The 13,395-nt window shown below is 35.9% G+C and overlaps 1 protein-coding gene across 1 annotated transcript; it reads left to right on the forward strand.

The window, feature by feature from the left end:
* The first annotated feature begins 5,270 nt into the window (after positions 1–5,270).
* On the forward strand, positions 5,271–6,081 carry LOC119075972 (general odorant-binding protein 83a-like). The gene is made up of 3 exons (XM_037182558.1): positions 5,271–5,489; positions 5,556–5,821; positions 5,903–6,081. Exons 1-3 carry the CDS (start codon positions 5,339–5,341, stop codon positions 5,918–5,920), a joined length of 435 nt encoding a protein of 144 aa, XP_037038453.1. The 5' UTR covers positions 5,271–5,338; the 3' UTR covers positions 5,921–6,081.
* The last annotated feature ends 7,314 nt before the right edge of the window (positions 6,082–13,395 follow it).

Genomic DNA, 13,395 nt, shown 5'->3' on the forward strand with positions numbered 1-13,395 from the left:
TAACTTGAGCTTCAATCAAAAAATAAAAAAAACTGAAGATAACAAAAAATAAAAATAAAAATAAAAGACAATAAAGAAGAGTCATAGCGGACTGTACGCATCAACAACATAATCAAAAACCAATGACAACATATAAGTTCATAACGATAAATTTATACCAACAATGCCTGTGTGCTATTACTGAAACGGTAAAGGTCGTGAGGTATGGTATGGTATGGTATGGTATGGTATGGTATGGTACCAGTGGACGGTGTGAAACATTTGTTCCAATTACTCAAATAATCCGTTGTCGATTGATGAAATGTTCCAGACAACGCCTTTTGAAAGATGGTAGGGATCCTGTTTGTTTAACGACATTTGGTAACCTGTTGTATTCCGATACAGCATCAACAAAGAATGAATGATTGTATTGACTAGTAGTGTGACGAGGAATGATTAGTAAGCTGGAGCGCCTCGATAGTTGTAGATTATCAAAAAGATAACTCGGTGACTTGTCGATGAGTAGTTTGAAGACGAGGATTATTGACCGGTGCTTAAGAAATTCCATAATTGGGCAGCCCAAAATACGATTTACATATTCCCTCGTACTACCACGTCTCCGAATTCCAAACACAAACCGTACGCACGCAGCAAAAGCTCTCTCAACCACTTGTATAGATTTCGCATTCAGATTTGACGAGTAAACTGATCCGCAGTATAAGGGCAGAATGAGTGACTTGACCAACATGAGTCTGGTATGCCATGAAAGAACGTGGTGATTCGGCCATAAACTTCTCAGCCTCGAAAACACTTTGGCACTGAGATCAGTCGCGTGAGCACTAAACATAAGATTTGCATCCACGGTGATTCCAAGATTACGAACATTATCAGAATAGTTAACCGTGACCCCATCAATAACAATGTTAGGTATAATGGTCCTCAGTACACCACTAGTAAAGATGATGGCCTGGGTCTTTCTGGCATTAAGCAGCAATCCATTTTCATTAGCCCATAAACAAATAGCAGCAATGTCGTCATTAATCTTCGAAAATGCATCAGCGACATCAGCTTCAGCACACGAATAATGTAGTTGGACATCATCAGCAAACATATGGTGTAACATGTACTTTAGTGAGCTCGGAAGATTATTGATGTAAAGCGAGAATACGAGAGGCCCGAGTACAGAACCTTGCGGAATGCCTTGACGGATTGAAATCGGAGGTGAAGTGTGATCATCGATGGTGACGCATTGCATCCGATCCGTTAAATAGTTGGCCACAAATGATGTAGCGGACGAAGATAGCCTGAATTCCAGACGCAGCTTACGTAGCAGTTTGTCATGTCGGATAGTGTCGAATGCTTTGGTAAAGTCCAGAAGCAACAAAATCGTAATCTGTTTTTTTTTTCAAAAGCTCGTCTGATGTGATCCGTTAAGTGCAACAAAACAGTTTCCGTACTGTGCTTCTTCCTATAACTTGATTGGTAACGATCAATAAAATCATTTCGCTGCAAGTATTCGACCAATTGTTCCTTTGCCAAAATTTCAAGCACTTTCGAAAGACAGGGCAATATACTGAGTGGACGAAAATCACCTAATTCACGTGTTCTTGTTTTCTTATGATTAGGAATGATGTTAGCCAGTTTCCAGCATTTGGGTACGTTCGATGATGTGAAGCAATGATTTACGATGTGTGTCAGAACGGGAAGAATGAATGGAAGCGTAGACTTAACAAAAACGATCGAAATGTTATCTAGCCCAATTGCTTTGGACTTGATCGACTGAACCGCCTTTATTACTTCACCAGACGTGGCATTCCTGAACGAAAAATCTCCATCAGCATGATTTGAGGTCAATGGCTTATTATTCGAAACTATCCGCGCAAAGTTTTAAACTTCGAAATACATAGATGGAACTGGGAGCCACAAAACAAATGTTCGAATTTTTATTGTCATTAAGGATAACCCATAATATTATTAAGAATAATCACAAGCGTTTCATTCGAATGAAACGAGATGGCCACATAGTATTTGGTTTGTATCAAAACTGAAGACTCGGAACCTCTTAAAAAGTTACACCTAGAGTTAAAAAGCAGGAACCGATGTCATTTTAACATTTCTTCACATTTACAACTGAAACAAATGAAGAAAAAAAAGTCTCACAGTTGACTATTCGCACTCGTGTGTGAATAGCAACAGCCTTAAAAAAATCACGCTTTTTGATCACCAACTGTTAATAATAGTTTTTTTTTCGCAACATGTCGATACTAAGACCTGTTTTATTTAAATGATTTTTTATCATTTCCCCGTTTATCCATCAGAATGACTTTGATGAAGCAATTAAATATTGGGACGCAATGAGAAATTAGGTAGAAAATTTAACAATGTTATGGTAGTTAAACCATTAATATGTACCGACCACACATAAGTAGGAACATCCCTAAAAAAAACTTACCATTCACCCGAGCTTAAATGGTTATGCCCGACTGCTGCAATGAAACAGTGGTTACCATTCTAACCACTAGAATTTTAAACTAATTTATTATGTTGCCAGACGCGATGTATAAAACCAGGCAAAATATAGCTTACACGCCCATTCCGTCATAGCATTAAATAATTTAATGGTCGCTGCAATCGTTGCAATATGAGTTAATTTTACAAAATTGATTGGTTTAGCTTTTGAATTTTGCAACCTCTACGATTCACGAATAATGGTAAATACATACGATAAAACTTGGTGCGTCGAACATTTTTGGTTCGAAAAATTATGTGGGGGTTAGTTGACAAAGAAATTTTCCGAAACAGTTATCATCAATCCCAACAAAAATCTCTTCGAGAAAAGTGTGACGCAGTCTTTGAAGTACAATTTCTAAAATGAATGATATCGCTAGAGTTGACGCTTTCAGCTTCGTTACGCAAAAACTAAATTTTACACCCAATTTTTTTGCATATTTTTTTGGTAAAATTTTGGTTGTTTCCAGTCAATTTTTTTTTAGACCCATACGAAGTACTGGGGTCTTATAGGTTTACGCATACGTTTGTAACACGTCGAATTGGACTCCCTGAGTAAGGGGAAACCTATTGTGGTTGTCTAGAGATGCCAAATCCGCGAGAAAAAAAAATGTCCGTCTGTCTGTCCGTCTGCACGATAACTTGAGTAAAACGCATCCGATTTTGAAAATTCATTTTTTTCCCGTTTGGTAATGTCAAAAGACAGGCTAAGTTCGAAGATGAGTGATTTTGGATCGACCCCTCCCGAGCTGTGGCCCAATAAGTGCTTTACGGTTTTTCGAAGATATCTCCGGACATTTAAACCAAATTTTGAGCTACTCGAGCGTAGGATGAAAGGACTAATATTTTTTTGGGTTATGAGAGATAGAGAATTACTTTCTTCGGCAAAGTCTCAGAGTTTTACGAGTAGAACAGAGGGGATGTGAAAAATGTCGAAAGTTGGAAATGGGTGGGTCAATTATGTTTTTAGAGGTATTTCTTGAATGGTGGCAGATAGAGTTACTTTCTTCGGCAAAGTCTCAGAGTTTTACGAGTAGAACAGAAGGGCATTTGCGAAAAATGTCGAAAGTTGGAAATGGGTGGGTCAATTGGGGTTTTGGAGATATTTCGAACGAAAATCGAAAAGTTGACGAAATTTGAAAATTTGACGAAATTTGAAAATTTGACGAAATTTGACGAAATTCGAAAATTTGACGAAATTCGAAAATTTGACGAAATTCAAAAATTTGACGAAATTTGACGAAATTCGAAAATTTGACGAAATTTGACGAAATTCGAAAATTTGACAAAATTCGAAAATTTGACGAAATTTGACGAAATTCGAAAATTTGACGAAATTTGAAAATTTGACGAAAATCGAAAATTTGACGAAATTCCAAAATCTGACGAAATTCAGAAAATTTGACGAAAATCGAAAATTTGACGAAAGTAATTCTCTATCTGCCACCATTCAAGAAATATCTCCAAAACCCCAATTGACCCACCCATTTCCAACTTTCGACATTTTTCACAAATGCCCTTCTTTTCTACTCGTAAAACTCTGAGACTTTGGCGAAGAAAGTAGCTCTCTATCTGCCACCATTCAAGAAATACCTCTACATAATTGACCCACCCATTTCCAACTTTCGACATTTTTCACATATGCCCCTCTGTTCTACTCGTAAAACTCTGAGACTTTGCCGAAGAAAGTAATTCTCTATCTCTCATAACCCAAAAAAAATATTAGTCCTTTCATCCTACGCTCGAGTAGCTCAAAATTTGGTCACTCTAATCACTCTAGCTCAAACGAATCTGCCCCGATTTTTTTAATTTTTTTTTTGTTCGAATCGTGTTACGAATACCTTTCATTTGATGGGTCGCACGCCTCTGTAGGTTTCAATACAGCTAAGCTACAGCCGAAAACGCGTTCCCGACCCTCGAAAACCACACTCAGAAACCACTTCGAGGCCAATAAAACAAAATTCTGGTTTTTCCTGGGGTAATGGCGTATCACATTTTCATTTTTATGCCCACCCTGAGGTTCCTGCAAAATTTCATGGAGATTGGCTGACTAGTTTCAGAGATCGACCGTCGATATATAGACAGATAGACAGAAACATACAGAGTAAGTTGAAAGATTTTGATTGTTTGGAAAACGTTAATTTGGTGTATTTTCTATCAAAATGACCAACTTGAAAACGATGTATCTCCGGCAATTTTAAAGCTACATAGTCGAGTGATAGCTCGTTTTGCTCGTATTTGAAGCGCGAATAAGATAGAATAGGATTTGTGGTGATACAGGCCAAAGGAAAGAAACTTAAATTCTCGCCTATATATAGTTGCCGCGTCTCAAAAAATTTTCTTCGTTCTTTTTTTGGAAGTTAGACTGCGTCAAGTCCTCCGCTATCGCTCCGGACATGATCTTCCAAAAGAACGACCAAATCGTACATAAAATGATAATATTGTCCAGTAAATACTTTCATCCAGGATAATATCGTCTAGAAAAACGGGTACTATCGTCACATAACGACAAAAAAAGAAGATAAAATCGGAATTGAAATGACGTAATACCGCTGCATGAAAAGATCGGTTAAACGAAATGCTGCTACGTAGTGCAGCTGAACAACACAGAAGATTTATGGGAGTAACCAACCAGTAACCAAGCAGTTTGGGTATACTTAATGCATGATAAGCATTATTAAGCGATTACTGTCATATTATTATTAAATGTAATGAATGTGAAACTGGTAGCAATCTTTTTCATATAAATGGGTGAAAATCGATATTTCCGTTTAGTTTGAAATAACTAAACCGATTGGACAGAGGCCCGACTGAAAAATTTGAGAAATATCGGCGAAATAAAACAATCAAAATGAAGTTTTTATTTGCAATAAGTCTGGCGCTAGTCAGCACTTGTTTCGCTGCTGACCTTCGTCGAGATGAGAAATGGCCACCGAAGGCACTGCTCGAATTTCTAGAACCGATTCGATTATCCTGTATGGGAAAAACTGGCGTCACAGCTGGTAACACAGTCAACGAAAACGCTGATCCGCTTGTCTCATACAGTTTCTTGTTCCTTAAATTTTCAGAGGCAATCAAGGAATTTAGTGACGGTGAACTCCATGACGATCCGAAACTGAAGTGTTACATGAATTGTGTCTTCAATGAAGCGAAAGTTGTTGATGATAAAGGTGACGTTCATTTCGAGAAAATCGATACACACATTGCACAGCTCGACGACGAAATTCGTCACATTGCTGAGAACTTCCTGGCAAATTGTAGAAGTATCAAGGGGGACGATCCATGTGAAAGAGCTTTCTCGGTGCATAAATGCTGGAAGCTACATGATCCAAAAGTGAGTGTCGATGTCGATTGTCATTTCATTTCAGTAACGAACAGAAATATTCTAATTCTAAACTCCGTTTCCAAATTACAGCATTATTTCTTACCCTGAATTAGCTGTTGATTTGCTAAATAAATGCAGAAATCTATTAGACCACTATATTTGCGAACAACAGTCGAACGATTCCAGGTGCAGGTCTTACCATTTTATCGTACAATTTATTGTATTATCAAAATTTGCTTACTACAATTAAATAAAATCCGTTGAATCCATTGCAACGCGTTGGGACAAAGTAAATTGAATCCAAGTTGAATCCAAGCCTTTTTTACGTTACGGTTATTGCAACGGGCTGAAAACACATACATAAAGCTCGGGACGAGGACAACTACTAACTGTAATGCCTATCAAAAATTCCAAAAGCGAAAAAAAAAAATTATAAAAAATTTTCAACGAACAGAGCTTGGCTCTTCCCTTTCCCAGGGTGTGCGTAAAGCATATCTTAGACGAATATCTCTGTTTCGACCTCCGAAACCAGTGGCGGTCAGAGGTTAGCGTGGTCTAACCATCTTCAGTCGTTTCCGCTGGTCCGTTACACGAGACAGCAGTACACTTTCAGTTGAACGAGTTTCGAAAGTTTACAAGAGCAAGTTCATCTTCTGATGGAAAATCGGGAGATAAAATGGAAAACTGCTGTGAAAACACCCAAGCGCAGCAAAAAAAGAAAAAAATCATTCAAACAGATTCAACAAACAAACAAACAAACGCAACAAACGAAACTAATTAAACTAGACTCACTCCAAATTTCGGATCGCTCTTTCCACGCATTGAGACCAAGTCACATTTCATCCAATTTCCCAAACTTTCTAATTCTTTTCAGCATCTTTTCAGAAATCAGCATCGTTTGCCCTTGTATTCGTCTATTCTTAATGTAAACGGTACCATGTTTCATTTTTTACGTTGAATTAAAAAATGTTTCAACATTGGTCGGAACGAAGCAATACAACAGAAATCTAATTGGCAAGTACAGTTTGTTCAAAAATGAAATGCACAGTTTTTAAGTATAGTTTCCACTTAAAAAGAGCACTCCGTTTAGCCTCCGTCTACATGACAGTTGTAAAATAGAACAAAAGAACTGTCACGCAAACGGAGTGGAAATTGAATTTATTTCAATTTTTTACTCCGTTTACGTGACAGTTCCTTTGTTCTATCTTACAACTGTCATATAAACGGAGGCTAAACGGAGTGCTCTTTTTAAGTGGAAACTATACTTTAGTATTTCGAGACATTTCAAAATTGCAATCTGTCAGATAGTAAAGGATGCGTTTCATTACCCGGCGCATTAAAAGATTTGAAATTTGAATGATTTTTTCCACAGCTACATATTTTTGCATGTTAAGTTTCTTACATTTTTTGCAGATAGCATTTTAATAGTAGGAAACTTAGATTTCGTAGGAAGAATTCGCGGACGGAAAAATGTAAATTTATTTTTAGTCTGAGTATTGTTCTACATCTATAATTTCTTTTAGATCGTGTTTCTATGGTGTCGGGGAATCTCGCACACGCGATCATAGTATGCGTCCTTTTACGACATGTAACGAAAAGTCATGACTGTGCGAGATTCACCAGTTAGAGGTGAATCTCGCACACCATGAATTTGTGTGGTGTGCGAGATTACCCTACCCCGTTTCTATTCAAACAAATCGATGGTCTTTGAATACTCAAATCTGTAGAAAGACCGTCTGCTTCATACATTTAGCAAATTTTTTACAAGAAGTTTTATCGGCACTTGAAGTGACGATATTGGAAACACGACTTAGCATCAGGGAAAAAAAATTTGTCAACAATTATTTTCCACAAATATATAAATATTCGGCACAAATATGTAAATATTTGTAACAAATAAATTCACAATTTATTTGTGACAAATATATAAAAGTGTCGAGGAAGTTGGCGGACCCCGGGGAAAATAAACCTTTATGGCCTCCTGATAAAAATTGTTTATGGGGCCGATGCGATCCGAGTTGGTTTATGGGTAGCTCAAGGACGAAATGTGTGAAAAAACACCGAAATTTTCCACACATTTTTTCCATTACTTTGTATGAGAATTTTTTTTTTACGACAATATCAAACTTTTTTGGACCCGACAACTTAGATTAGTTGCAAAAGCAACAAAAATGCGTTGTTTTCATTTTTTGGAATTTTTATACCGTCTGGGCACACTTAACAATATTGATATAGACAAAAATCGACAGATAATTTCCAAGTAATACAAAGTCAGGCGAAGTCACTCTTTAAATTAAGTGTTAGGTGTCGTTGCAAAGGATCGCATCGGCCCCATATACATTTTTTATCAGTGAGTCAAATAGGTTCGTTTTCCCCGGGGTCCGCCAACTTTCTCGAAACTTTTATTTTCCCATACGATTCTGGACCCCCCTAATATAAAATATAAAATAATTTTAAATTATTTGTTATTAATATTTGTGACAAATAAATTCCAAATTTATTGTGACAAATATTTAAATTATTTGTGACACATATTTTATAAATTTGCAACAAATATTTAAATTATTTATTAGAAATAAATTCAAAATTATTTGTCATAAATATTTAAAAAAAATTGTGACAAATAATTTAAAATATTTGTCACAAATAATTTTGATTTTTTTCCCATAAATATTTGAAATATTTGTGACAAAAATTTAAATATTCGTACCAAATTTTCAACATTAAATTTGCTTCGAATAATTGAATTTTTTTCCTGTACAACACCATCGATTTCTTTGAATAAAGACACGATCTAAGAGAAATTATAGATGTAGAACAATACTCAGACTAAAAATAAATTTACATTTTTCCGTTCGCAAATTCTTCTGACGAAATCTAAGTTTCCTACTATTAAAATGCTATTTGCAAAAAATGTAAGAAACCTAACATGCAAAAATCTGTAGCTGTGGAAAAAACCATTCAAATTTCAAATCTGTTAATGCGCCGGTTAATTAAACGCATCCTTTACTATCTGACAGATTGAAATTTTGAAATGTCTCGAAATACTAAAAACTGTGCATTTCATTTTTGAACAAACTGTATTACTCTGTAGTGAAAAACTGATAATCTCGATATATCTGTTCTCGGCAGATGAACTAGCCTTTGCACCTCTGTCGAAAACTAGGCCCCACCTTTTGGGCGGGTCAGGTCCCTTGACTGACAATTTTATGATTATATTTTAAATAAATTTCATTTTATTTTTCGTTGTTAAATTTCCGAAGCATCACAAAAACCTTCACCTGAGTCCGAATTCTATGGAAAAGTACTTTTTGTATTCTCAATTTCAATCAACCATAAATCATAAATTAAATACAACGACTCGTGTGAATTCTGTTTCATCGTCTTATTGTAAACGTTAAACAGAAGTAAGTGATGCGAATGTAGGACGACTCTTTCACTTTGGTACAAAAAAAGGACGATAGCTACATATATGATGTTCTTCTCTTACACTTATGTCCCCCGATACTTACTACATTCACAAAACCTCCAATCATGAATAAAATATCACGACTCGTGCGAGTCTTAAAGTTTTCTGTTTGATTGTTCTTTAATGTCTTTCCGGATCGGATCGGAATTTTTTAAATTTTCAAATTTTTCACATTTTTAATTTTTTAAATTTTTTAAGGTAAAACCAAAATAAATTGATCATTTTATTATGCTTTCATTTTAAATTTTTTTAATTTTTAAAAATTTTAAAATTTTTTAAATTTTTTACATTTTTAAAATTTTCAAAATTTATCAATTTTTTTATGAAAACATTATAAGGGAAAATGAGATTTTTATGGATTAATTTTTTTAGGTATTCATGAGTACTTTTGTAATTAATAAAGTGTGCAACGGTTATTGCTTTTTGGGAAAAAGTGTGTTCGCGAAATTTCGCGGTTTTCGCGTTTTCGGATGATATAGAGGATATAAATTGCGACCAAATAACATAACAGAAAATCAAACCAAACTTCCAAAACAACTGATATCGCTGTAGGTGACGCACTCTGCACTTGTACGCAAAAATTGTCAAAGCCAAAATTAGGCCAAAAAAATTCTAGAAGAAAAATTTTACCAAAAAAAATTTGCGTCACAAGTGGCAGATGTTGAGGAAAGTACTATTAAGAAAATGTAGAGGTACTTTATCGTTGGCCAGTTCGTACAATTTGACGGAACAGTCTAAATGTAAGGCGTATTCACTGTCAAAGAGTAGAACTGACTTTCTAAATGAAACAATCCTCCACTTTACAATTCGATTATTTATTCGTGATCATGGCACTGGCTAAGTGTAAGGCGAGTGCACTGTGATACAAAACAGAATGAGAGTGAATAGGCAGCTTCTTATATAGGCAGAATTCCAATGTGGCCGATCTTCGTTGTTGTCATTAAGTTCCAGATGTTTCTGCCAAATGTCATGTGTAAGTTGCTCCATCTCTGTGTTGTGTTGTGAACTGTTCTTGTGTCGCGGATTATTTAAATGATGTCGTGCTACAAAAATTGTTAAAATAGGGAATAATACGTCCTGAAAGAATGTACAAATGAAAAGTAGCCGAATCACAGATGTGAAACAAATGTGAATCACATTTTTTCACATTTCCACATTTGATTGGTAATTTTGTTGTGGCAGTCAAAAATAGTATTTCTATATGTGACATGTGAAATGTGACAAATATGCCATATCTAGGCCGGTGACAGTCAAAAGTGGTCAAAAAATGACTGAAAAGTGTTTTTTTCTGTTTTTTATGCTAATTGAGCTGTAATTGTATTTCTTATTGTCTTCTTGCGATGGAATCAGCAACTAATTTATAGTTACTGGGTAAATAGTGTCCTAAGTGTTTTTTGCACATAAATCGAATAAATCTCATCCAATTTTGCTAGTTTTTGTTTCATTTGAGAGACAATTGTATGCCGAATAGAATTATGGCAAAAAAAAGTTTCAGATTTGGGCCCTTGGACTAAGGCCGCTACTCGGCCCTAAGTGCTTTTTGCACATAAATCGAGTAAATCTCAACCGATTTTGCTAATTTTTGTTTCATTTGAGAGGTAATTGAACACCCAATGGAAAATTGGCAAAAAATTTTTGGTTTCTAAAATAATGTCGTAAATTGTTGGTTTTATTTGAGAGGTACTTCGTACGGGCTTTCGTAATTGCGCTATGCGCAATTTTAAAAATGAACACTTTCAGTAAATTTGACCATGCCCAACTTGACTTGCATTTTGGTAACAGACGCATTGGAGGGTTGTGGACGTATTAGGGTTCCGGGCGAATTACGGCTACGGACGTATTATGGTTACGGACGAAATAGGATTACGGGTCGTACGGGGCTAAGTCGCAGCAAACGCTCCGACTGTTCTGATGCCTTGTTTTAAATGTAGGATTTAACCAATCGTAATGATGAGCGCCAGTACAAATAATTAACGATTCTCGCAGCTCCCAGATTTTTGTTTCCAATCGCAGAGTTCCCACGGCTTAGGAAGGCTCCTAAAATTAGGAATTTTAGGAAATTTTAAATGCAATTTTAGGAGTATTTTAGGAGATTTGGAAGGTAATTTTAGGAGAATTTTAGGAGGAATTTTTTAAAATGTGGGAAAGGTTGTATAAGTAATTTCCGGATGAATTTTTGCTCTGTTTCTCTGTTTCTCATACACTTCGTAAAATACTAAAAATGTTTAAGAAAATTGACAAAAAGTTATTTTTTTTGTCAAAACATATTTTTCCTTATGTTTTTCCTTTAATAATTGAAACTTTTTTAATTTCCTCTTTTCTGACGCCAGTCTCGACTAGCCAGCAACTGATCCTTTATCAGGTTTTTCTTGTCGACTGCGCCTTTCGAATTAACAAGATTCACCATAATTTTGTTTCCATCTTTATCAGCTCTTGTGCACTAAAAAGTTTTTTTCTACTGGATCCGGAGAGATTTCTCGATATCGGAAAGTTTTTCTGAACTCGATTTTTTTTTATGAAGATTATTACCGTTCCAGATGCTCTTCTGGCAGTTGGGCCCTCAGAAAGAAGGAAAAAATCTACATTTTGGCACCAACTTTTTTTTCAAGACTTCTGTAGGCTTGCAGCCCAAAAGTGCTGGGTTCATTTATATGTGCAACGATAGTGGGTGAGGCCAGCTACAACACCCCATACTCAGTTCCGTGGTACATCGAAGCTGCAGAGAAGGCGGACTCTCCGAACATTCACTATATTTCTAGTCATAACTCTAATGATAGTGGATCAACTACACCAAGCGGTGCGTATACTGTACCTGTAGGTCTTTTCAAAGGCCGACAATCGTACAACATTACAACCATTTAAAATAATTTTTTCTTGAGTTATTGCCGAAAAACTGTTTTCGGTACCCTCTGTTATGTCTTCACTTTTGAGCGCTTTTCACAGAAAACAAATTTTTTTAAGAAAAAGTGAAAGACACGTGTTTCCTAGAATTGAAAGACGAATCCAACGAGCTATCACTCATTAAAATCGGAGACCGCTTGTTTCCCAATCACCTGAAGATTTGGCGATATCGCTCTTAGACGTTCGAAGTGACACGATAGTCGCATCTTCTAACAAACTGCGATCCTCGATAATGTATTTATTTTCGCTAAATCCACGTTCAGGATCGCTATTTGCATGACTCAAAGAAAGGAGTGTTTTCGCAAGTTGAGTCAGGTTCATACAGAAGTTCAAATTCATTGCCGCATAATTTTGCTGTTTTTACCGTTTTTAGTTTTCCAGTATTATTAAAAAATTTCTTCGAGAGTGTGAGCTCATTTTAGGAATTTTAGGAGTTTTAGAAGATTTTAGTAGATTTTAGGAGGATTTGGTCCATTTTATGAATTTTAGGAGGAGTGGGAACTCTGCAATCGAATGGGACACAAGGAACTTGACTATTAACAGCAAATCCGCGAAATCCTCGACAAGTGAAAATTGAAGCCATCTACGATTTTAATGGTTGATGGCTTGACGGAATCCTAAGGCCAGCCTCAGAAATTTGTGGAACAACTTTTTCTTAGTGTGCTTTAATTCAGGCTGCAGGACTCTCGATGTATGTACATGACACCGCGGAGGCGTGCATTTGAAGAGAAGTTGTGTATAATTTCCAATACATTGTCAAAGGATTTCGCGAATTTACTCTTAAGTTTTTGCAGAAATGCGTTGGCATTGTTTTACATACACTAACTACGAAAAAATTAATAAACAGCTGAAATTGCGACAAAATCAATATTTTTTGATCAAATTTTTTTTGTGACCTGAATTTTTCGAGTTGCGGAACAAAACCTCAATCCACATTCATCGATACACCACCCATGCATGTTTGGTATCATTAGAAAGCTAAGACCAGTAGTAATTCGGGAAAACAGTTTTTTTATGTTTTTGTTGCATTTCGAATGCACAGTAACCGTCAGAAGTTCGCCGAAATAATCAAACTTTTAACCATCCTTTCAACTGCTCGTAACTCCTCAGGGTTGCATTTTACCCCCCATGATCGACTATTCGCCCCGAAAGTACATGCAATGTTTTTTTTTACAAAGAAATTATTCTAATTAGTTTTTAGATTTATAACAAA

The sequence above is a fragment of the Bradysia coprophila genome, unplaced genomic scaffold (assembly GCF_014529535.1).
Source record: "Bradysia coprophila strain Holo2 unplaced genomic scaffold, BU_Bcop_v1 contig_232, whole genome shotgun sequence".
NCBI lineage: Eukaryota > Metazoa > Arthropoda > Insecta > Diptera > Sciaridae > Bradysia > Bradysia coprophila.